This window comes from Bos grunniens, chromosome 11 (assembly GCF_055505025.1).
Source record: "Bos grunniens cultivar Pamir isolate PY7600 chromosome 11, Bosgru_T2T1.0, whole genome shotgun sequence".
NCBI classification, from domain to species: domain Eukaryota; kingdom Metazoa; phylum Chordata; class Mammalia; order Artiodactyla; family Bovidae; genus Bos; species Bos grunniens.
In genome coordinates this window covers 21,708,632-21,734,465 of record NC_141175.1, presented here as the reverse complement: position 1 = coordinate 21,734,465, position 25,834 = coordinate 21,708,632, and the positions used below count along the sequence as shown (strand labels likewise).

Sequence of the window (25,834 nt, the reverse complement as noted above, 5' to 3'; positions counted from 1 at the left end):
TCTCAGGGGATCTTCCCAACCCAGGGATCACAGGTCTCCCACATTGCAGGCGGATTCTTTACCAGCTGAACCACAAGGGAAGCCCAAGAATACTAGAGTGGGTAGCCAATCTTTCCTCAAGCTGATCTTCCCGACCCAGGAATCAAAACGGGGTCTCCTGAATTGCAGGGGGATTCTTCACCAACTGAGCTATCAGGGAAGCCCTCAGTAAGGTCACCAAATAAAACATAACTCTCAGGTTTTAGGTTGCGTGTGTATTTTTTTTTTTAGTAGACAGGGGTCAGGAGGCCTGGACGTGACTACTTCCTCCAGCATTCAGGAGCTCTGCACCGGAGGCCAGGTCTCCCCCAGCCTCTCTGATGAGATTTACCAGCTGTCATCAAGAGTGCTGAACAAGATGATAACTTTGAAAAGGTCTTCGCCCTTGCAAAGCACAGGACGAAAAGTGAGTGGTTACTGCAATTTCTTTCTTGAGCAAGTGGCTAGATAAGTCAGACTCGGTTGTGGGCTCTGGGTGTTCAGGGCTGCTTAGATGGTAAATCCGAAACCTGCCCCCACAGTGCTCAAGGCCTAAAAGGTCAAACGCCTCCTTTCATCAGTCTGTGACTGGAGACATCTTTGGCACACTTGCCCCAGAATGAGTCATCACTTCCAGGAGCAAGCCTGCCGGATCCCCGGCCCGGGTGTGCAGAGACAAACGTGCCCTCCATCACCTCTCCCCTGACAACAGGTGTGGAATCTGGGCTTACGGCAAACGCGGGGCAAGTCCTGACTGGAAAGCCGACCCAACATCCCCTGGCTTTGCGTTCCTGTTATCAGCAGCAGGACTGCAGCCCCAGACACCCAACCAGCTACTGCTCCACTGGGGGCCAAGGTTCTGGCCTGCCAGCTACTCTGGTTACAGAAGTGCATCTGAGAGATTTCTCCACATCCACTGAGTTCACGGTTGGCATGAGGCAACGACAGCACGGCGGCAAGCCAATGTGACACAAACCTTCAAACCCGCTGCCCGTTATCACACGCCACTACGGCTGGCACACCATCCAGATGGTGATAGTAACAAAGAGTTTAAATCGTTTGCTTAGTTGTCAGAACGATGCAAGGGATATGATTTTCCCATTTTGCAGAGAAGGAAATTGTTACAGTTTATATAACTTGGGCTGGGTGAGGTGAATGCACCACCATCCAAACTCACATTGAACCTCTATCCAGCACTGGGACGATGCTGTCAAGCTCCCCAAGACTTGACAATCCGACCTACATACAGGGCAGCACGCAGACCTTAAATTATATACACGGGAGGGTGTAACGCACAGCAGTGTGAAAACTATTCACTTCTCCAATGGGGAGGCCAAACTCAGCCACGATGGTACGTTTTAAGAGCTTGATTTCCTGGTTTGGAAACTAGTCTGCTTGCACCAGAGGTCCATCTGTGCTTGCTGGTGGGTCAAGCAGCAGCAGACCAGTCTCGTCCTCCCACCTCTCCAGGTGGCATACAGAAGACACCCAGGGGGTGGGTACATAGGCTGGGCAGAGCCCTGCCACCGGCTGACAATCAGGGCCATGACCTTGCAGATCTGGACAGGGTCTCATCACTTTTGAACTAACAAAGAAAAAGGGCAAATAATTTACTAGTAAAAGAAAAAAAAAATCTAAATTGGATATCCATGGATAAAATCTTCTCCTCCTCTTTATCCAGATCTACACCTCAAGTAGTTTCTGAGGGCTGGTGAGCAACTGGCTGATACCTTCCTGCCCACGCCCACCCCCCTCTCACCCAGTCACACACTCACCTGTGCCCAGCACCGGGCTTGGCACTGGCCAAGACTTAATTCCTGTCCTGAGAAACTGAAAGTCTTGTATCTTAACTGGCTCGGTTATTGAACAACTAACTGAACATGGATGTCCTTTATAACCTTTGTGAATGGTGAAGAATTTGCTCTGGGAGAGTAAGCCTCAGTCACTGGGAGTATGTAAGCCACCTGGCTTTTCGCTCGGACCGTTCATCCTCAAGGACAAGACAGAATCTGCCTCCTGGGAGTTCTCCCTGTGGCTTCCTGAAGCCCCGGGATGCTTCCTTCCTCTGAGGACGACCCCTTGCGCCCTAACACCAGAGCCAGGCCTCAGAGGGATGGTGGGGGGCCTCCACCCACCACCCCTGGCTGATCTCCTCTGAGCATATTCAACTGTGCCCCCACATCTGGGGTCCAAATCCATGGTCTGCCCAGCTTTGAGCAACAAAACAGACGGGTGCTGCTTCGGGACTGGCCAGGACCACATCCACCTGGGAGGTTATGGGATAAACGCTGGCTTTCATACAAAGCATGAAAAAAAAAAAGACAATTCCTAAGAAATTCCAAAAAGATATGATGACTAATATGACTTGTGTGAAAATGAAGTTGGTTTATAAATAGCACGTCTTCCTCTTGCTATTTCTATTACCAGCAAAGAGGAAGTCGTCTTCTCAGAGCCCCTATGCATTGATAGTTATCAACTGGCAAGGGTGATAAATTACATATAGATGACAAAAAAGGAAGTATGACTTTGGTGCAGAGTGATGCAGTAGAAACAATGCTAGACTGGAAGTCCAGGTGCTGGGGTTTCATCCCCAGTCCTGCCCCCTACCCTGCCTCAGTGACAGCACTGGGGAAGGGGGGATTAGTCCCTCCCCTCCCAGCCAGCCTGAGCCAAGTGAGACCACCAGCAGATGCTCCATGCGTTAGTCCTACCATTGTGAATGGGCCCCTAAGAGAAACTTCTTACAGACAAGCGTGTGCTCAGTCACGTCCAGCTCTTTGCAACCCATAGACTGTAACCTGCCAGGCTTCTCTGTCCATGGAATTTTCCAGACAAGAATACTGGCCTGGATTACCATTTCCTACCCCAGGGGATCTTCCCAACCCAGCGATCAAACTCGCATTTCCTGCATTGGCAGGTGGATTTCTTAACACTGACCCATCAGGGAAGCCAGAAACTTCCTACACAAGAAAGCGAACTCCTGTGTCGATCAGTGCCTGTGGGGATTCAGGGACTTAACTGGCAGGCCAGTGTTTTTCAGGAGACACTCTTGTCCAATAGTAGCAAAATTCACCAGAAAAGTTTGTGATGCCTTGAAAGAGCTTGCAGGTCAGACTAAGACTTCCTGACAAATAATGAAGCAGCAAATCCAGCAGCCCTGGCGTCCTGGCACCAAAGCCTGTTCTGCATTAAGCAGTCCTGCTCATCGCAGTTGGGCTGCAGGCCATCCTGCAGGATGCAGGGTACCACAGGAAGCGTGGGGAGTGCGTACATCTGGGATGCAAGGAGCTGTCACCCTGTAGAAATGCGTCAGGAAAGCGGACACCCACAGCCACTCCAGACACACAGGAAAAAGAGAGAGAGAGAGAAGGCGCAGGAGGTTTCCTCTCTTCCTTTAAGGGGCTCCACCCAGCAGGAGAGCCCCACACTCCGGGCACAGAGCCCATGCACAACGCACCAGTTACCCCAGTCTCGTATGGTTCCCCAGGGCAGGGCTGCTAACACTTTGTGTCACAATGAGGTAATGGAGGTCTCATGACTTCTCACCTCACTGCTACATCAGAGACATCAGCATTTCATCTAAAACTGGCAGAATCCTCCAGGATTCGCAAAACTGGCAAGAACATGGCTTTGGTGGAACTTGTGCCCAAATTCAACAGCCCAGCCACAGCTCTCCTAACCCCACTGCTTTACTAATTCCATTCACCTGTAGAATATTAAGACTAATTTAAGAGGGCCTCAGACCAAGCCAACAGAATAATGAGAAAAAAAGAGTTGACAGAGAAAGAAGTCCATAGCGTCAGTGAGGTACGAGAAGATATTCAATTCTATTCGTAATTTAAGATATGCAAATCAAAGACGGCCTTTCAGATAGTCCAAAATCAAAGCATTTTGTAAAACCTGAGGGCTGGTGAATAGGGAAAAAACAAATGCTCACCATTCCCTGCTGGTGGGGTAATAAACGGGGTAAGCACTGTGCCAACAGCTGTTGTCTTTTTTGCACACAACAGCAAACCCCAGCAATTCTGCTACAAGACCCATGCACAAAACAGTAATTACGGCCCTGATTATAATGAGGAAAATTAGAAACAAATATCTACAGGACTTTGGTTAAGTAAATTGGGGACCACTCAAACCATATAATTGAGAATTATTAGGGTGTGAAAAGATAAAACAAAGAAACAGAGACGTAGTTCCCCAAATACTATTAATAACATGAAAAGATGTATATACTATTTGAAAAAGGTACAAATATACTTATCATATGAAATCACCTTAAAGAATTACATTTACACATATTCCAATATGCACAAAAATGACGGACTGATGTGTGTACCATCAAGCTTCACAGGCTCACTCCTGGGGATGAAGAGGAGGCCTTCGCTTTCCATCACAAATACTTCCACAGTGTTCATTTCTGGGTTTTTATTACATAGTCATGTACTGCTTTAGCATTAATTTTTAATGCCCTCAGAGACCTAGGGGGAAGATGGCAAACTCTGGCCTGCTGGGTATCAAGGTCCCCCCCACCCATCCTTGAAACTGCTGAGACAGGAGGGGACGATGGGGGGACGGACACCTGCTTTGGTCGGAGAGGTCACATGGTGACCATCTCCAGCACTGGGATTTTGCAATGCTCAGATCTTGTAATCCCATGTGATGAGTGTTCTCAGGTCCCTGCCAAGGGGCACAAAAGGCCTGGGGGTGATGGGGGGAGGCGGGGCAGCTGAACTACCCAGTGGCCAATGTGCTGGGCAAAACAGGCCCTGGTTTAGACCCCGATGCCCTGGAGGAGGACATGGCAAACCACTCCAGTATTCTTGCTTGGAGAATCCTCTGGACAGGGGAGCCCTGAGGGCTACAGTCCATGGGATCACAAAGAGCTGGACACAACTGAAGTGACTTAGCACACAAAGCACAAAGCACCCTCAGCTCTTAACCACTAACTCATGAATGGAACACAGGACCGCGTAGCCTCTCTTTATACACCTGCAAGGGCTCTCTGTCCAGGTCTGTGTCTTGGCCAAAAAGAAAGCCCCACTGTGGGACTTCTGCCCGACCCCTGTCCCCGCCCCTCAGCAACTCATGGAGAGGGGGTGGCTATATACCACCTGGATCCTCCTAAGTGCTGCCTACATCTCAGGGATAAGAGTTCGGGGCCTGGAGAGAGACACTGGCCTTCACATCCCAGCTCCCCACCTGCTAAGCTGTGACCATGAGCAACTGACCAGTCTCTCAGCCACTCAATCTCATATCTATAAGACGGACAATCCTAACAGCACCCGCCCCCTGGGATGGGTATGAGGCAGTACACGAGAAGTTCTTTTCCAAGTGCACAGCCAAACCAAAGCCAGGTGCTACCCTGTGGTCACAAAGGGTCCAAAGGCTGGACTGAAAACTAAGACCACAGCCTGACAGCACTTTGCCTATGTCAACTATTTAAATCATATCCTCCCAAAAAGTCAAGGGCAAAGAATTCTACTGGTTAAAATAAATATAGAAATACCAGAAAGGTATGGTTAGATTTCAATAGGCTGGGCATACATTTCCATTTTGTCCAAAAAGTCTGAGTCAAAGGGAACCCCAAGACTGGGCCACAATCGGCCGACGCAGAGTTCACGGGCAGGTTAAGTGCCCGGTTATATCGCAGGACCCTTGCTGCTTCTATCTTTTGTCAACCAGAGGTGGATGCCTAGTGAGACCAGGAGGATTTCGCCAAAAAGAGAGAAGACATGTGTCTAAGGAGATGCTGGACCTTTAGGAACAAGGCACACAGAGTAAACCCGCTCGTCCTGTCCCTGAAGCTGGGCCAGCAGGGTCTGTGGGCGCCCTTAGGAGCAAACAGGCCACGATCTGGAGTCAGGACTTGGCCCCAACAACTGGTAGCCTTTTCCTGGAAAGCACAGCATTCAGCACCAGGAAAAAAGTCTTACAGGAATTTCAAACCTGCTTAGTGGGTTGAGGGATGTGGTTGCAATCACCAGAACAACATCCTCTCCAAACTGAGCCCTGGGCGTTCGCTCCCACCCTCCCTCCAGCTGGACCATCCCAGGCCACCCCCCAAGCCGGACTGCGGGAGGCCAGCACCTGACACACGCAGGCCCCTGCCCACACACCATGCACTGGGTCTCATACACCCTTCTTCCCTCCATCAGAGGTTACACACACACACACACACACACGTCAAGCTAAAACAAGTTTCACAGAACAATAATCTAACCTTAGTATGCCTGGATCCAAAATTTTCTTTTCTACTCTTATCTCACTTTTTTAAAAAATGCCCATGGACTCACTAAACTGCCAGTGGGTCACAAGCTGCTCTGTGAAAAAATTACTGTGTCCAGAGCCAGGGCTCTCTGCAGGCAGAAACTCCAGCTGCTTCTCATTCTTGTTTGTTAAGTCAAAGGTGGGGAGAAGGGGGAAGGCATGGGAAGAGGAAGCAGCAGGGGAGCACAGGGAAGTGGGGGACACACAAAAGAGGGGGGCAGGTCACGGGCTCCCTGAGAGCCCCCTCCCACCGTCAAGAGGCTGTCCCAGTCCCGCCTGCCGTGTCCCCCAAGCTGGACCTGCGGCCAGGAACCCAAGCAGGTGTGGGGCCCCGGCTCTCTCTCCAAATCCACTGCTCACAGCTTGGAAAGCTCCCATTTCACAGACAGCCACCGAACAGGCAGCTGGAGTCACCTATACACTGAAAGCGTATCAAATTACTGAAGGGCTTGTTCGGGCTTTGCTCAGCTTCTCTTCCCAAATCCCATTCTGAGTTCCAGTGAGCTTATCCCGTAGGAAACCTGGCCAGGGTTCAGTGACACATAACAAGTGGGACTTCGCCCACCCCTCCCCCGGCATCCGCCCCAACGCTGACCCTGCATCCCGGCCTTGCATGTTCCTTGTCACCTCAAGAGCTCTGGGTTCTCACGCCCCGGTCACACTGAGGAAGTTAAAGTGCCCGCAGGTCAAACCACCAGTCTCAGGGTCACAAATGGACCACCATCGTCTAGGTCTTTCTCAAAATGCTCCAAAAGTCGCCCCTGCCAACAGGCCTTCCCTGGAATGAGCCGCCTGCAGCCTCAGCTAGCCCCAGCGGCACCCTCTGGCTAATCAATCCATCGCATTTAGATACCTTTTAGACCTTGAACCCAGGAGAGTGAGGATCCAAGAGAGGCTGACTCATAGCGGCCAAGGGGTCCCACAGCGGTGATTCATAGCCCAGATCGCAGTGACAGGCAGGACTGTCTCAACTCTACAAATAGCCCTCCTCACTGGCACCTTGCGTCCATCCCTTAAAATAACAATGACCACGGTGACCCCACGCTCTGTCCCAGGAGCTCTTATCCATCTCAGGGAACTTTTACAATAACTTGCAAATGGGTGTGATCCTCTTTTCACCTCACAGTGGAAGAAACTGACACTCAGAGAATTTATCTTTGGCCCAAGTTACAGGGTTAAACTACAAAGCCAAGTTCTTTGCACCAGCCTGTGTGCCCCACTAGCCTCAGGCCCTTCTTTTGAAATATCAACCTCCATCTCCTGCCCCCTCCCTCCGGTCCAGGGCCCTGAACACAGCTGACTGGATGGAGGGTAGGCTTGCTTCCTTCCTTCTAGGCTGGCCACCCCCACCCCTTTCAGGGCAAGACTCCTCCTTGGCCTTTCCAAGGTCCCCTCAAGACCCAAGATCCCCCCACTTGCAACAAGACTCAGCGGTGTTTATTTCTTGATTACTGTATGTTCCTCACTTGCTTACTTTAATTCATAAGACCCAAATTATTGAACAGGGAATGAAAAGTAACTTTCACAATCACACCCCCATTACCTGCCTCCTCCCGTGAAAACACTGTGCGTAAGCTCATCTTTCCAAAACACTCCTGTTATCCTGAGGAAACTACTAGGTTCTAAAAACTCTGAATCAATACTGCCAGGTGTTTTAGCCAAGTTCCTGTTTGGTGGTCAAAACCTGAGTTGACATATGCTTTCTCCAGCAACTACCCTCCACACAAACTACCCTTCAGTTATCTACACACAATGCGGTTCCATGGCACTTACGAGTTATTTCCAAAACACTACTTTTCATCCTACATTTTCCCGGGCTTCCCCCAAATAACATTATTCCGCAGGGGCATTTGATGGGAGGCCTAGCACCCCTCCGGCAGCACGAAAAGTGCACAGAAGCCGGCAGAGCAGAGACCAGGCTGTAATAGGAGAACTCGGATTCCAAACCCGGCTCGGTTGTGTGACCTTGGGCACGGTAATTCAAGCTCCCTGAGCCTCAGTTTCCTCAACAGCAAAGCAGAAAACCTTAACATTCCCCATCCCCGAACAGCTTCATAAATGTCCCTGACGCTAAACAGGGGCAGCTCGCTGCCCAGGTAAAACCCACCCGTCCTTCCCCGGATGAAGCTGGCTGGTCCCGCCGTCCGGGGGTGGAGGGGGCCCCCCTCGAGTTCGCCACGCCGATCAAGGTCAGGTCAGCCCTGCAGGAGAAGGCCCGAGGGATGCTTAAGAGACCGCCGGGCCCCTGGGCCTGTTCTCCGCCTCCCTCCCCGAATCTCTTTCCCCAGAAGGACCGCAGGGGACCGAGTACGGTCCGGGGAGCCGGATGGACTGGCATCTCCCCGCCTGCGCCCGCTACGGCCTGACTGCATCCCCCGCAACCCGGCCCTGCGGGCCGCGCCCCGCCCCGCCTGGCCCGGCTTCCCCCAGAGGCTGTGGCCCCCTACCTCGACTATGGCTGGGCTGAGAAAGCAGCTCCGCAGGGGGTTCGACACCGGAGATCTCTGGCGCGGAGGCAGCTACAAACCCTGCAGAGCCGCGCGCGTGGCTGCCTTTGTATGCAAACACCCAGCCCGGCGCGCGCTGCCAGTCTGCCTGGCCCCGCCCCAGAGGAGGGGCCATCGGGAAGGGGCCGGGGCCAGCGGGGTGGTGCGGCGCCAGCGGGGTGGTGCGAGAGATCTTTCGACCCCGCCCCCGGGGCGGGACCAGCGGGGAGGGGCGGGGCCAGCGGGGTGGCGCGAGGGCCCTTTCGAGGAGTGAGCCACTAGGCAGCTTCCTGAGCCCGTCGGGCCCCAGGCGGTGGATCCTCCCTGGCAGGAAGTCCCCGAGCCGGCCCGCCCCTCCTCCCTCGCCTACCTTTAGAGCTGTTTACTGAGATGCAGAAGGAAAAGGGAAGATCCCTGCTTGGAAGGAAGCAAAAGTGCCCGTTCTGGCCACTCTTAAGATTTGAGGTTTCTCCCAGCCATCCCAGACATGTCGGGAAGGGTTTCTGGTGCTCGTTGGCGAAGTCCCGCCGGCTCTAGGTAGAAGTAGGGGGGTCGTCTGCTATGCTATCTTTCCCTGCTCTCCCTATTACTGTCACAACAACTAAACAAGGCCAGACTTTTACAGGGAGAATTTTTTCCCCCCCAACAAGCGGTAAGAAAACACTAAACTACACATTTCAGTACAAGAGGAGTTGGATTCCCCGGAGCGCTTGCCCGGCTGATGTTGCCGATCGGGAAGTCCCCCTGCCTCCCCGAGGGCCCCTGCCCTATGGTCTGCAATCACCCAGCTGTGACTCAGCCCGGAGAGCTGAGGTGATCCCCTGAGCCAATCCCAGGACCTGCTGCTTTCTGCCCAACTCGGGTGAGGAGAAGGAAACCGCGGCGATGAGTAGACTCGCTCCAGGCTCTGGAGGAGGAAGGAGAGGAGTGATGCCCGGGCCAAGTGACGCGAGCCTCCTGGAGGCTAAGACTCAGTTTCACCATCTGAAAAATGGGAGGCAGATGCTCAACACACAGGTCCACTTTGAGGATGGAAATAGCCATCATATGAAATACTCCAAGCCCTTTCACTAACTTGAAAGTGAAAGTGTCTCAGTCGTGTCCAACTCTTTGCCACCCCGCGGACTATGCAGTTCATGGAATTTTCCAGGCCAGAATACTGGAGTGGATAGCCTTTCCCTTCTCCTGGGGATCTTCCCAACCCAGGGATCGAACCCAGGTCTCCGGCATTGGCAGGCAGATTCTTTACCGGCTGAGCCAATTCTAGAACCTTATACATGAAGGCTTCCCAGGCGGTGCACCTACCTGCCAGTACAGGAGACTCGGTTTCCATCCCTGGGTGGGGAAGATCCCCTGGAGGAGGGAACGGCTACCCACGCCAGTATTCTTGCCTGGAGAATCCCCATGGACAGAGGAGCCTGTAGGGCTACAGTCCATGGGGTCGCACAGACTCCAATACGATTGAAGTGACTTCGCACGCACGCGTACATGCAAGAGTGGCGAATCCCAGAAGGATTTGTTCGGTGCTTAGCCCAGCTGTGATACAGGGAGTGGCCAGCTTGCCCAGTCTCAAGACTGGGCAGGCTGCTGACCTTCCTCCTGGGAGGGACAGCCTAGAGAAGCCTGATGCTGTGTAAGGCTAAACAATTACGACTCCTCCACTGTCTGAACTTCTCTCGGCATATAAAAACCCCAATAATGATACAAGCTGCCTGGTTCTAGCTGGAAACATCCCTCCTTCTATCCAGAGACAATAGCAACCCTGAGAATCTTAAGATTTCCAGATTAACTACCTACACAATCGAAAGGGCTCTGCAGGTGGGAGGGGGAGACAGGAGGGGTGAAGGCACACCCCTCTTCACTGGAGTCTCATGAAACAATCCAAGTAGGTGTGCAATTGACTGATCTCCTGACAGTCACATCAGCGGGTGAGCTCTGTAAATGCCTGGGGCAGAGAGAAAGAGAATGGATTATTTCTCCCCTTTGGGCTGCACGTTATCTCTGGCACCTGACTTGGGCTCCTAGGAAGGGAGGGAATCTTCCTGGCCAGTGCTGGGCTAGAGGCCTCGTGACTTCAGGGCTCCCTTTCTTGAGGCTTCAAGAATCAGATGGGAACCAGGGACCACCTGGTGCAGCCTCGTTCCCCCCGACCCCTCGGAGGGCAGGGGACAGAACAGCCTGGAATCTACCAGAGATGAAGTGGGTCCCCCAGGTCCCATGGGTGGGCTAACCCATTGGGTTAACCATGGCAAGTTCCTTAGGGGAAGAGGCAGGAATGAGGGGTGCTGGGTTCAACTGGAGGAGGAGGAGGAGGAGGAAGAAGGGTACACCAGGGGTTGGGAGGGAAATGCTTGGGACTAAAGCACACAGGGAGCTGGCCAAGCACACCATGTCCGAGGGCACTAAGGCTGTCACCGAGTATACCAGCTCCAAGTAAATATAATATGCCTAGCCACTGTTAACGGAGAAGGCAATGGCACCCCACTCCAGTACTCTTGCCTGGAAAAGCCCATGGACGGAGGGCCTAGCAGGCTGTAGTCCATGGGGTCACTAAGAGTTGGACACGACTGAGCGACTTCACTTTCACTTCAAAGCACACAGGGCACACCCCCAAATTAGGGTGAGGGTCACAGATGAGGGCAGAGGCATCCCTGAAGGCAAAAAAAAAAAAAAAAAAAAATCGCAGGGAGACAAGGGGGAATGGCTGGCAGTTGGCCTAATTTACCCTAACAGATACATTAGTTAGACAGCATCATGGACCCTCCCCTTGGGCTGTGCTGGGCAGAGTCCAAGATTCATGGGTCCTGGTACATGGTACAGCTGGGAAGCAAGGAAAGCCCCAGGTTCAGGGCACAGAGATACTGCTCCCCTGAGGGGCCTGTACTGTTGCCTGCCCCCCCCCCACCATCTTGACCAGTGGGCCCACACTGCCACCACCCATCCCCTGGGGTGGGTGGACCGGTGGGGCCCCACTGCCACCACCCCATCCATCGTCCCCTGGCCCTGCCTTCATCCCCGCACTCTCGCATTGAGTGCCCGCCCTGTGCCAGACCCCATGGGGGGCTCCACTGGGGACCAGGCCAGTCATGGCATCTGTCCTCAGTTGAGTGTACTATTGGGGGCAGTAAGGTGAGTCAGCGGCACAAATACACATAAAAACTCTCACCCTAATCAGTGCCACCATGACCTGACCAGTTGTACATGGCTATGGGATTTGACCTGCTCATCTCCAGAGGAGTCAGCCCACTTTATCCTGGTGTAGAGGAGCAGACCATGAAAGAAGGCAAGCCTGTGCAAAGTGGGGTATGCAGTTCAGGGATTGAAGGAACACACACACACACACACACACACACACACACAAAATGATGGGGCGAGCACACCGAGTCCCCTGATTGCCCTTGCAGTGGCTCCCAGCCTGCGTCCCGGTGATGGAAGGGGCTGGGACAGCTTTTCTCCCCTGCCCAATTGGGGAAGACTCCTGATGAACCAGGCGAGGACAAGAAAAGTGGTTTTGCTAGAAAAATATACCGTTCTCTCTTCCTGGTCCACTGCCAAGCCCGCAGGACCCAGGCCTCTAGGAAGCAGCCCCCAACCCTGGGAAGGCGGGTCCTTTGGTGTACACTTCACATACACCAACTGTCTAAGCTTCACTTCATAGCCTTTATCCGCCCCATCTTTTCCCCAGCCTTGTAGTGAACAGGTTGATGCGCCAGACCCAGGATTAGAATTCTCTCTATTTGGTCCGGCATGAGCACTTGCCAGTCACCATAGACAAGAGCATAGCAGACCAGGATTCTGCTGGATTATAGGAAAGGTGGGAGGAGAAGGGAAGAGGAGAGATGAGGTAGCAGGAATGAAGCCACTTAGGAACTTGGGACCATGACTGGCCACAGGTGTTTGAATCATTGATTGGCAAGGCCATATTCCTGTGTGTGTGCATGCTCAGTCATGTCCAACTATTTGCAATCCCATAGACTGTAGCCTTCCAGCTTCCTCTGTCCATGGGATTTTCTAGGCAAGCATACTGGAGTGGGTTGCCATTTCCTCGTCCAGGGAACGTTCCTGACCCAAGGATCAAACCTGTGTCTCCCGCATCTCCTATACTATAGGTGGATTCTTTACCTGCTGAGCCATGGGGGAAGCCCATATTTGTGTACACTAGATGAATCTACCCAAGAAGAAAATACATTTGGAATTCAAAACATGCATCTGCTGTGGACTAAATGTTTGCACGCATGCTAAGTCACTTTGGTTGTGTCTGACTTTGCAACCCTATGGACTGGAGCCCTCCAGGCTCCTCTGTCCATAGGATTCTTCAGGCAAGAATACTAGAGTATGTTGCCATGCTCTCCTCTAGGGGGTCTTTCCAACCCAGGGATTGAACCCACATCTCTAAGGCTCCTGCATTGGTAGGCAGGTTCTTTACCACTAGCATCACCTGGAAAGCCCTGGACTAAAAGTTTATATCCCCCCAAATTTATGTGTTGAAGCCGTAACTCCCATATTGATGGCAATTGGGATGCAGAGGTAATTAGGTTTAAAGATGAGGTAATGAAGGTGGAGCCTCACCAGAAACCTGGACCCCAGAGCTAAGCATAGTGATCCGTCCTCTGACCTCAGCTAGGGAAGCTGGCTCCAGAATAAAATCAGGTTCCTACAAGAAGATGCTATGCAACCTGTTACAGCACTGTGGGCTCAGGGCCAACCACAGGGTCACTGCTCAGCTTTTAGAGTTTTCAGCTGATAGATCTTTGCACCCAGTTAAGATAAAATCTATGATGCTAACTCATATAAGCCTCTGTCAGCTCTAAAGAATTAGGAAAACAGAAGAGGACTGGATTTGCCAACAACTTATAATATGTGTTAACATGCAGCATTTATGCGCTGCTTGTCAATAGCCATTCACATTGGCATCTGCTTGTTGCCTGGAGTCTAACCACAACATCTTTAATTGTTGACCTAGAACCTGGGCTTGGTTGAGGAAAGTCACTCTATACTCTGAGGACTCCAAGTCTTTGCTGGTGACTCAGTGGTAAAGAATCTGCCGGCGATCGCAGGAGACTCAGATTCGATCCCCTGGGTGGCAAAAATCCCCTGGGTAAGGAAATGGCAATATACTACAGTATTCTTGCCTGGGAAATCCCATAGACAGAGGGGACTGGCGGGCTACAGTCCATGAGGTCCCAAAAGAGTCGGACACGACTTAGTAACTAGGCAACAACAACAAAGCAGTGTTTACCAAGAAAACTTGTCACGTCGTAGAATCACCTGGAGAACTGTTAAAACTCTCTATACCCAGACAAGCATTGACAGCAATTAACCACAGTCTCTGGGGCCAGGACACAGGCATAGGTATGTCACAGAACTCCCCATGAGATTCCACTGTCCAGTCACATTTGAAAACCAGTGTTCTAAGAGTCCACTTCCCTTCATCCTGTACCCTGGCCAGCTGCCCTCTCTCAAAGCGCACCCTCTCTACCAGTGCCCTGTTCCAAGGGTCGACACAAAATGTATATTTCTTCTAAATGTCCATATAAACCAACTCAAAGTAGAGTTAGTGTATATGTGTGTGTGTGTGTGTGTGTGTGTGTGCGGAGCATGATACACTGAAAGGAGCCAGGGATTCCAGAAGTGGGCCTTGAACTGCGGCAGATTTCCACTCTCACTCTCTTTCTGCTTCCTTAACTCCACCCGTTCCCTTCTCCCAACTGCTTCCTCCCAGAATCCTTCCCTCATCAGTCTGGCCACACATGGCTCCCCAGGCAGCTCTTTCCTTCCCACGACCACCTACCTCGGTTCCCCTAACTCCAGAATGTCAACAGAGAAACCGTATTGATTCAGCTCATCTTCTCAACCTACAATCCAAAGTCTTAGGTGACCAACATCCTAGGAATGACCACCTTTGCTGGTCTGTCCCTGTCTAGAGCCTCCCAGTGCTGCTCACGCCCCCTTTTCCAGCACCTAGTGTACCCCAGACACAGAGCTCCACGCTGCAGGAGACAGCGCCATGATCAGACATGGAGCCTTCCTTCCAGGCCTCCTCAAGTCTGTCAGATATCCAACACTTGATGTCAGGAAGCACTGAGGGAGGAGGAACAGAGAAGACAAGATCAAGCCTGACGGGAGACCCCGGGCCAAGAGGCTCCACGCTGCACTCTGATCCCCGCCTTACCTCTTGCTACTTATGTGACCTGGGGCAGGGATGTTTGACCTTTCTGACCCTCAGTTTTCTTTTCTACTGACTTGGGGTGAAACATCTGATTCCCAGGGCTGTTGGACTTATCTCAAGGGTTTAGTGCATTGTACTGTATCAGTGCAATGTCTGACACAATGCAGATAGTTCACTCTGGTGAGTTTTATGTTAGTAATGATAATTGCTATTATTGTTATTTATTATGAACACTTAGGAGCCTGATAAAGAATGCAGTAATCAGGTTTGGGCCTTCAGGATGGGGAAGACGCCTAACACAGGGAAAGTGGGTGGGAGGAGGCGTTTCAGGCCGAGGACGAGCAGGTGGAAAGACCCCTGGGAAGGCGACGGGGAATGGGGAGCTCAGTGCCTCAAATGGGGGGTCAGCTCCCCAGTTTGGATGCAAGAATGAATTCATACCCTTCTTCTCTCTTCCGCAGTGTCCAATGCATGCTGAGCCCACAGGTGGTCTCAGATGTGTGAAATGAATGATTGACTGGCTGAACTGGTATTCCAGGAAGGGGATTAACCACTCTGGAGAGTTAAAGTCAATTTCCTGAATTAAGGCACATGCTCCTTTGTGCTTAGGAGAGTTAAATTCCGTTTTTGCTTAGCCCAAAGCAGTAATGTCACACCTGAGTGTGACAACACGCACCTACAAGGAGCATCCGTATCCACCTCCTTTGGCATCCATGGGCACTCTGCCTCACTCACCTCCAGCCTCTCTCTCCGTCCTCACCCCTCCCTCTTGTGGAAGGAAGTACAGAGGTGTGGCTCCTTGGCTCCTCTTCAGTGTGACAGTCAAGACAAATCAAGGAAAAGATTCCATCTTCCCTGATGCGTTAAGGGGAAGATCCTGCCTGCTCCTCCCCACTTAGAGCTTTTACTATGCGACCCTTCTTATACATTCTTTCTCTGCCCCTCTGAGATGCAAGTAAATCTTTTTTTAAAGATCTAGATAAGCCTCTGGGCACCTGCAGGACTCAAATGTTCAAAGAACCTGGCAGCCACCTCTTAGAAATGAGAACAGGAAGTTTGTACCCCTGTCTCCCAGCCTTTCTGGGAGGGCAGGTGCCTAATTCTGACAGGTGTCATGCCTCAATCCACGGTGCAAAACTAGCTCTTGTCATAAAGGTACTAGAGGGTCATTATTCCTTTGGATAAAGGCAATAAGCTAACACGATGGCCACTCCATTACCAGGAGAGCTGTGTGTGACACATAGTCCTATCAAGTCCTCTTACTGAGGACTGCTGTCATTTAACTTGAGAACACGTAACCAGCCTGACCAGACAAAGGAGTGAAATCCTTCATGTCTCTGTAGACTCTCCTGGCTGGCCTGGTTTAATGCTTATTCAGTAATAACACTCTTTTCTTTCTCATCTCCCTTTGTGGAGAGGTTCTCTGGGCTCGCAGGAGATCTGTTCTTCATGGTGTGTCCCAGCAGCCTGGCTGTCCTCGGGACGTGGGCCTTCCCTGCCCCAGCTGGGAAGCTTGCAAGTGTCACGTGACAAAGGTTAACTCATGAGAGAAACTCTGGTCACAGGCCAAGTTGTTACTGTTGTCTCTCCCTGAGTCTGCGAGTTGTCTCTCAAAACATGCTGGTCAGGAGTCCGAAGGATCCAAGGATCCATTAAAAAAAAAAAAAAAATCTAGGCACTCAATGTGGAAACAGTCATATCTTCACTACCTTCTAAATCCAACGCAGCAGAATGTTCTTCGATTGTGAATGTCAGCAACAAAACACAACAGGACCCACAGTGCCTGTAATCGACACCATCACCACCACCACCAAGTCACAGATATTTTCATGTCACATCGAGGTTGTTGCCGATATTGAGAAACGTCCTGGACACTCATTACTATTTAAAAATTGTGGTTGCTATTCTATCTGCAGCTCAGAGACAGAACCAAGGCAAGCTGACCCTGGAGAACCAAGGACAGGAGGTTGCTTCCTCTGGAACTTTGTCAAAAGCAACAGAGAAGGTTTCCCTCCACCACCGCACACTGCTGAGCTCACAGGAACAACAGGAGGGTCACAAGAACACGAGGGAGAGGAAACTTAACAGGCAAAGGGACCCTCTCTGAGGTCCAGTGCAGAGGAAAGATCTAAAGCTAAAGAGGCAGGGAGGTAAACCCACTGGCACCCTGAAACACAAGGTGTGCTCACAGGAATGTGAAGGGTTCAATGCACTGAGGGCAACCAGAGCAGCAAGGAACTTCAAACCCAGCCCAGCTTCTTCCCAGGTTAACTCACACCCCCACGCTAAGGGCCTGCCACGAGGAAAAGTGGGTCCATTTCCGGAGATAAGAACAATTTGTATGTTTCTATAGTTCTACTGAGATGTCCAGCTTTCAAGAAAAAACTAGGAAAAAAAAATTAGAAAAAAAAAGAAAAAATTAGGAGGCAAAGGAAGAGGCAAGATAACACCCTTGCCTCCTGCCCTCCATTTTTCCCAGACCCTAATGTTAACCATTAAAAAACATAGAATAATTAGCTCAGTTCTTCTCGATTAATGAAATATCTAGGTTAACATGAAAGTAAGTAATTTAGAATTATGGTTAGAGTAAGAATTTGCCTCCTGCAGAAAGAAAAATGGTGCCTCACGTGGCACCTCAAATGGTGCTTTAAACTGAAGGCCCTGGAGAACCCGTGAACAGATTATAAGCAGGGAAGGAAATGTTATGAAACCTCCATTTTATGGAAATGAATCTGGCTGGGGTGGGCCAGCCGTGCAGGATGGCGGTGGGCCAGGCGGCAGGAGACAGCGGAAGTAGCCTGCTTCTGCCACAGCCTGGATATCCCGTTCTGGGGTCAAGTGATGATCAGGCACCGGTTGCCATGGAAAATGGGTGAAGGGACAATAAGTTTCCAAATCCCTCAGCTTTTGAGTTTAGGGACCCATATGGCTCCAGTGATAACACTGCCGATCCTCCCAGGCTCCTGAAGGGGGTGGGCAGTGCCTCTGCAGGCCATGAAGTCTTGACCCCAAGCTGTGAAATGTGAGTTCTTGAAACTTCCCTGAAGCTGAAGGTAGAAAACCTTTTTTTTTTCTTGGAGGTAGAAAAACGGACTTTCTCATTTGCTTTCGCAATCTTCATGAAAGAAGGGCAAGAGACCCAGGGAGAAACAGTGCTTCAGGAGCTGTGCTGAGCTGTGTTCACCTGTTCCCCACCCTGGGCTGGAGCCCTCATGTGGGCATCTGTCTACACAAGCTGGCTTTGTGGGAAGGTGCCTGGCTACCATGATGTCCCAATCGGAAACATAACAAGACCAAGAAAATACCCACTATCTTAAAATCCCAGTGAAACTGCACGTCCCATAAATATTTGTTTGCTGATGGTGGGTCAGGACTAGCTTGCCCTGAGGGTCTCAAGACACCTCTGCTCTGCGGCCTACAGGAAAGGGAGGAGTAGGGAGCCCTGAAGGGTTGGAGGGCAAAGACAAAGGTCACCTACTTTACAGGGGCGCTGTGGGCTCGGCTTGGGTCCCGGTTTGGGAATCGAAGTTCCTGTCCCTATTGTCTTGTCCTTCTAACAGGAATTAGACTCTGGAGGTTTCTGTTCGGTGCCAACTTGCAGAACTCCCTGAAAATATACTCAGTATCACAGGCCCGCACGTACATCTAAATGGCATTTCCTTTGCATTTCCCCAAGTTAATGAGACAAAAATTTTAGACAATTGTTTGTATAAATTCAAATTTTACAAACACGCACCATGGTTTACCCTTCTTCAAGGAACTCTACCAGCAGGCGATCAACGACACTGAGCAGATGAAGAGTCCTGGATTTAACAGCCCAGAGCAAACCACAGAAGGTCACAGGAGAGAGAACTGAGACCCCAGGAGTCTTGTAACAGGGCTCTCATGTCCCCACACCTCAGCACTGGGTCCACTCTTCGGTGGGTTCTGTGCCTGAGAAGGCAGTGTGGGGAATGGCTGGACGTGTCGCCTGACGACTAGCACCTGGTCATGTCCACCCTTCGTCCTGCCTTTTACCTTCACTGCTGGCAGAAAGCCTCGTCTTCTCCTCTTGGCGGGCATGTCGTCAGGACCCTGTTCCACTTCCGTTAGCTTCACATGGAGGTCCCTGCTCATGGGAACATTGGCCCCCGGGTCGATCTTCCTCTTTCTCTCAGCGTTCTGGTTCCCAGCAGGCCAGGCCACTGCTTACCGGCTGCTGTTAGCACAGGCATGGCGGCCGCCCCACCCCCATCTCGCCCCCTCTCTCTCTTTCCTCCTGATCGTGCCCTTCAGCCCCCCTCCTCCCCTCCCATGTTCTCTCCTTGTCCATCGCCCTTTCACCTGCACCCTCTGCAAAGACCCCAGGGAAAGCTCATTGTTGGGCAGCAGGATTGTGATGGCCCCGCTGGGGTTATGATGTCAGAGAAGACAGCGCTCAGTAATCCAACTGATTGGAGCTGGTCAGAGGCCGGCACTGGTCCAGAAGAGACCTGATAGACACTAGGGATGATCGAAAGCTTGGAACAGGACATGATCAAATTTTCCCATGACATCAGATTTTGCCTGGCTGAATTCTAAGTTCACAGCTAACTAGAAGGGACTTTCAATTCATTTTTAATTCACTTCAACTAAGTGAGGAAAAAACATTAAGGGAGGAATTACTTTATCCATTTCTTATAGAGCACAAAAATTTGGTGTTATTTATAAAGTATACTGGGCTTCCCAGGTGGCCCTAGTGATAAAGAACCCACCTGCCAATGCAGGAAACATAAGAGGCACAGGTTTGATCCCTGGATCGGGAAGATCCCCTGGAGGAGGGCAGGCAACCCACTCCAGTATTCTTGCCTGGAGAATCCCATGAACGGGGGAGCCTGGCAGGCTACAGTCCACAGGGTCGCAAAGAGGCAGACATGACTGAAGCAATTTAGCACGCACATGTAAAGTATACTAGTAAGAGATTTCTGTCATAGACCTTGTTGCAGAAAAAGCATCAATTCTAAAAAGTTTAGGCTATATAGGAACCCTTTGAAATGCCTAAGTGATAGACAAAAATGATGAGTAATTATACAACTGTTTACCTATTATCCAATAAACCAAAAACCAGTTTTTAAATGGTGATAAACTAGAAAGTTATTGTACAGTTAGAATGGAATCCTTTAAAATATGACAACACTGCTAGATGAGCATCAGAAGTTTTTGCTCATGTGTGACCCTGTGAACTCAAGCTTTCAGCTGAATATCAAGGACCAACCACCTTGTGCCCCTGTTGGCATAGTCTTTGCATCGATACCTAAGATTACAGTGGGGTTGTTTTCTCATAAGCAATTTCCTTAGGCATGACCAGAATGTGGTGGTTTAGTCGCTAAGTCAAGTCTGAATCTTGCGACCTCATGGACTATAGCCCTTCAGGTTCCTCTGTCCATGGGATTCTCCAGGCAAGAACACTGGAGTGGGTTGCCATTTCCTTCTCCAGGGGATCTTTCCAACCCAGGAATCTCACCTGGGTCTCCTGCATTGCAGGCAGAGTCTTTACCGACTGAGCTACAAGGGAAGCCTACCAGCTTGCCTACCAGCAATGCCTACCAGCAAATGTTAGACATCAGAGTAGAAGGTAAAACTTGGAAATACTGGTTCACAAACCTGGAAATACTGGTTCACAAACCATGGGCCTTCTCATTCTTCAGAGAAATCCACAGTTAGAACCAGAGGTGGTCTTCCAGATGTAACACCCTGCTTACCCCCTCCCACATTGTCTTTGGATGGTCAGGAAGGGCGGCAGTGAGGAGATACCCCTCGTCCAAGGTAAGGAGCATTGGCTGCGCTTTGCTGGAGCAGCCGTGAAGAGATACCCCACGCCCAAGGTAAGAGAAACCCAAGTAAGATGGTAAGTATTGCAAGACGGCATCAGAGGGCAGACACACTGAAACCATACTCACAGAAAACTAGTCAATATAATCACACTAGGACCACAGCCTTGTCTAACTCAATGAAACTAAGCCATGCCCGTGGGGCAACCCAAGATGGGCGGGTCATGGTGGAGAGATCTGACAGAATGTGGTCCACTGGAGAAGGGAATGGCAAACCACTTCAGTATTCTTGGCTTGAGAACCCCATGAACAGTATGAAAAGGCAAAATGATAGGATACTGAAAGAGGAACTCCCCAGGTCAGTAATTGCCCAATATGCTACTGGAGATCAGTGGAGAAATAACTCCAGAAAGAATGAACGGATGGAGCCAAAGCAAAAAGAATACCCAGCTGTGGATGTGACTGGTGATAGAAGCAAGGTCCGATGCTGTAAAGAGCAATATTGCATAGGAACCTGGAATGTCAGGTCCATGAATCAAGGCAAATTGGAAGTGGTCAAACAAGAGATGGCAAGAGTGAATGTCGACATTCTACGAATCAGCGAACTGAAATGGACTAGAATGGGTGAATTTAACTCAGATGACCATTATATCTACTACTGCAGGCAGGAATCCCTCAGAAGAAATGGAATAGCCATCATGGTCAACAAAAGAGTCTGAAATGCAGTACTTGGATGCAATCTCAAAATGACAGAATGATCTCTGTTCGTTTCCAAGGCAAACCATTCAATATCACAGTAATCCAAGTCTATGCCCCAACCAGTAACGCTGAAGAAGCTGAAGCTGAACGATTCTATGAAGACCTACAAGACCTTTTAGAACTAACACCCAAAAAAGATGTCCTTTTCATTATAGGGGACTGGAATGCAAAAGTAGAAAGTCAAGAAACACCTGGAGTAACAGGCAAATTTGGCCTTGGAATATGGAATGAAGCAGGGCAAAGACAATAGAGTTTTGCCAAGAAAATGCACTGGTCATAACAAACACCCTCTTCCAACAGAGAAGACTCTATACATGGACATCACCAGATGGTCAACACCGAAATCAGATTGATTATATTCTTTGCAGCCAAAGATGGAGAAGCTCTATACAGTCAGCAAAAACAAGACCAGGAACTGACTCTGGCTCAGACCATGAACTCCTTATTGCCAAATTCAGACTTAAATTGAAGAAAGTAGGGAAAACCACTAGACCATTCAGGTAAGACCTAAATCAAATCCCTTATGATTATACAGTGGAAGTGAGAAGTAGATTTAAGGGCCTAGATCTGATAGAGTGCCTGATGAGCTATGGAATAAGGTTCGTGACATTGTACAGGAGACAGGAATCAAGACCATCCCCATGAAAAAGAAATGCAAAAAAGCAAAATGGCTATCTGGGGAGGCCTTACAAATAGCTGTGAAAAGAAGAGAAGCAAAAAGCAAAGGAGAAAAGGAAAGACATAAACATCTGAATGCAGAGTTCCAAAGAATAGCAAAGTGAGATAAGAAAGCCTTCTTCAGCGATCAATGCAAAGAAATAGAGGAAAACAACAGAATGGGAAAGACTAGAGATCTCTTCAAGAAAATCAGAGATACCAAAGGAACATTTCATGCAAAGATGGGCTCGATAAAGGACAGAAATGGTATGGACCTAACAGAAGCAGAAGATATTAAGAAGAGATGGCAAGAATACACAGAAGAACTGTACAAAAAAGATCTTCACGACCCAGATAATCACGATGGTGTGATCACTCACCTAGAGCCAGACATCCTGGAATGTGAAGTCAAGTGGGCCTTAGAAAGCATCACTACGAACAAAGCTAGTGGAGGTGATAGAATTCCAGTTGAGCTATTTCAAATCCTGAAGGATGATGCTGTGAAAGTGCTGCACTCAATATGCCAGCAAATTTGGAAAACTCAGCAGTGGCCACAGGACTGGAAAAGGTCAGTTTTCATTCCAATCCTAAAGAAAGGCAATGCCAAAGAATGCTCAAACTACCGCACAATTGCACTCATCTCACACGCTTGTAAAGTAATGCTCAAAATTCTCCAAGCCAGGCTTCAGCAATATGTGAACCGTGAACTTCCTGATGTTCAAGCTGGTTTTAGAAAAGGCAGAGGAACCAGAGATCAAATTGCCAACATCCGCTGGATCATGGAAAAAGCAAGAGAGTTCCAGAAAAACATCTATTTCTGCTTTATTGACTATGCCAAAGCTTTTGACTGTGTGGATCACAAGAACTGTAGAAAATTCTGAAAGAGATGGGAATACCAGACCACCTGATGTGCCTCTTGAGAAATTTGTATGCAGGTCAGGAAGCAACAGTTAGAACTGGACATGGAACAACAGACTAGTTCCAAATAGGAAAAGGAGTATGTCAAGGCTGTATATTGTCACCCTGTTTATTTAACTTATATGCAGAGTACATCATGAGAAACGCTGGACTGGAAGAAACACAAGCTGGAATCAAGATTGCCGGGAGAAATATCAATAACCTCACATATGCAGATGACACCACCCTTATGGCAGAAAGTGAAGAACAACTAAAGAGCCTCTTGATGAAACTGAAAGAGGAGAGTGAAAAAGTTGGCTTAAAGCTCAACATTCAGAAAACGAAGATCATGGCATCTGGTCCCATCACTTCATGGGAAATAGATGGGGAAACAGTGGAAATAGTGTCAGACTTTATTTTTATGGGCTCCAAAATCACTGCAGATGGTGACTGCAACCATGAAATTAAAAGACGCTTACTCCTTGGAAGGAAAGTTATGACCAACCTAGATAGCATATTCAAAAGCAGAGACAGTACTTTGCCAACAAGGGTTCGTCTAGTCAAGGCTATGGTTTTTCCTGTGGTCATGTATGGATGTGAGAGTTGGACTGTGAAGAAGGCTGAGTGCCAAAGAATTGATGCTTTTGAACTGTGGTGTTGGAGAAGACTCTTGAGAGTCCCTTGGACTGCAAGGAGATCCAACCAGTCCATTCTAAAGGAGATCAGCCTTGGGATTTTTTTGGAAGGAATGATGCTTTGGCCACCTCATGCGAAGAGTTGACTCATTGGAAAAGACTCTGATGCTGGGAGGGATTGGGGGCAAGAGGAGAAGGGGACGACAGAGGATGAGATGGCTGGATGGTATCACTGACTCGATGGACATGAGTCTTAGTGAACTCTGGAAGTTGGTGATGGACAGGGAGGCCTGGCGTGCTTCGATTCATGGGGTCGCAAAGAGTCGGACACGACTGAGCGACTGCTCTGATTTGAATCTTGATGGAAAAGTTGCACGTGTAAGACCAACTCTTACAAGGAAGAGAATGCTTCCTTTCATCTCTAGCTCAGAGTACCTTGGGTAGATTTGTGGTTAACCCACTTCAGTATTCTTGCCTGGAGAACCCCATGAACAGAGGACCCTGGTGGACTACAGTCCATAGGGTCGCAAAGAGTTGAACACAACTGAGTGACTAACACTGTAGAATCCTAAAAAGCATGTTCTGCTGTCAAAATTCTGGGAAGTAGGTTCTGGTAACTCCATGGGATTTGTACATTGCTCTGTACACTGGTCACTATGCAACCCAGCACCTCTGGGCAATCATGTATAAATCTACCCTGTTCTGTCACGTATAAGAGAATGCTGTTCGAAAAAGTGTATCTAAACTTTCTACAAATCATTTCAACCAAATACAAGGCTCTTCTGTAGTCTCTCCAGATCTTGTCAAACCAGCCTTACCAAACTTTAGAAGCTAAGAAAATATTAACTTGTTTCTGGGAGTCTCATCTTTAAAGTTCACTCTTTGCTATTGAGATGTGAAGTCAGCATATTCATGGCCATGAGATTTCAGCCTGTGTGCCCCTCTGCGAGCCTTGGGAGAAGAAGACCCCGAAGCTTCACATTTCCCCCCACCCTGGGGTATTGGGCTGCACAGGTAGATGACTGACAGCCCAAAAGAAAGGAAGTCATTTTCCCTGGTTTTCTCTGCAGGTCACACCACACTCACAAAACCACATTTGGTGCCGGCCTCCATGCTTGAGAGATATAAGGATGGCCTGGAAGGAATGAGCTAGCCTGAAAGGTGAGGCCAAACCACTCTCTAAGTATAATGACCAAAGCTGCTTAAATTGCAAAAGAAAACCCAGCGCGGGGAACAGGAGATGGAGAAATAGTGACCTAATGAGAGGACAGGATCATATTTGCCTGTAGATTCCAAACCATCTGAAGGATGGAAGTAGGTGGATCTGTGGTCATGATAAAAGGGCGAAAGGTCAGGCCTCTGCAGAGAGGCTCCTCTACGCCTGGAGCCTGAGGCTCCCCGCTGGACTCCTACTAGGAGCACAGCTGTGGAGACAGATCCAGAGTGAACAGCTGGATCTTTTGTGTGACCAGGTTGAGAAATCTGGGCTCAGCTTCGTGGTCCCACCAGAACATCCCGCAGAGGAGTGGGGGTCTGTGCAGAGGTGGGCAGTTGGGTTTGGCATGCTTCCACTTGATTCTCTGATGCCTGGATTGAATTAGCTGCTCCACCTCCCTCTGCCCTCCTAAGAGGATGACCTGGTTCTAGCGAAGCTCTCCGTTGGGTGAAATGGAGAAGGTCCCTGAGGCTTCTGCCCCGAAGAAAGAAGGGACAGGAGCACTTCTGCCTAAAGGGACTCTGAGAGTAAGCTGGTTCCAAAAGCAAATTTTGAGTTTTAGATCTCCCCCTGGTCCAGCCCTCAGGCTCCCCAGAGGGAACATGTCCCCACCCCTGCTGCTCCCCCAAGCGCATCACAAAATCTGACCTGGGACTCTGTGATTTTTCCTCCCAGAACAGCGAAGAAGTAAGCCCAGTAAAAATATCCCACGTGTCTTTCTGGAAACAGAGGTGTCTTAGACAGGGTGTGGTTCTGGGGACCCGAAGATCTAGGTCCTTGTCTATGTTCTGCCACTTACAGGATCCTGCCTAGGTCACCTCAGTCTCCATGACAGAGAAAGAGAGGAAGTAGGAACAGAGGGTCATCTGCTCTGACCTGTCATGTACACGTCTATGCTGTGACTTCATGGGGACAGACAGCCTCATATCATCACAACTGTC

General features: G+C 49.8%; 1 protein-coding gene across 11 annotated transcripts in view; it reads right to left on the bottom strand.

The window, feature by feature from the left end:
- LPIN1 (lipin 1) overlaps window positions 1-25,834 on the bottom strand; it is a 130,258-nt gene that overhangs the window by 61,780 nt on the left and 42,644 nt on the right. For 2 of the 11 annotated variants that reach the window (XM_086325635.1, XM_086325639.1), the window contains exons 1-3: window positions 8,733-8,870; window positions 8,393-8,486; window positions 6,537-6,699 (exon numbers count right to left, since the gene is read on the bottom strand). The exons of 2 other annotated variants lie outside the window; for them this stretch is intronic. Coding sequence is in view for 2 of the 9 variants with exons in the window: in XM_086325629.1 (XP_086181755.1) it covers window positions 8,393-8,623 (231 nt within the window). In the remaining 7 variants the exon portion in view is untranslated. Of the gene's footprint in view, window positions 1-6,536; window positions 6,700-8,392; window positions 8,639-8,732; window positions 8,894-9,141; window positions 9,756-10,076; window positions 10,230-25,834 lie in introns of those variants that run through there. 7 more of the 11 variants (XM_086325634.1, XM_086325638.1, XM_086325631.1 and 4 more) reach the window with 6 other exon arrangements.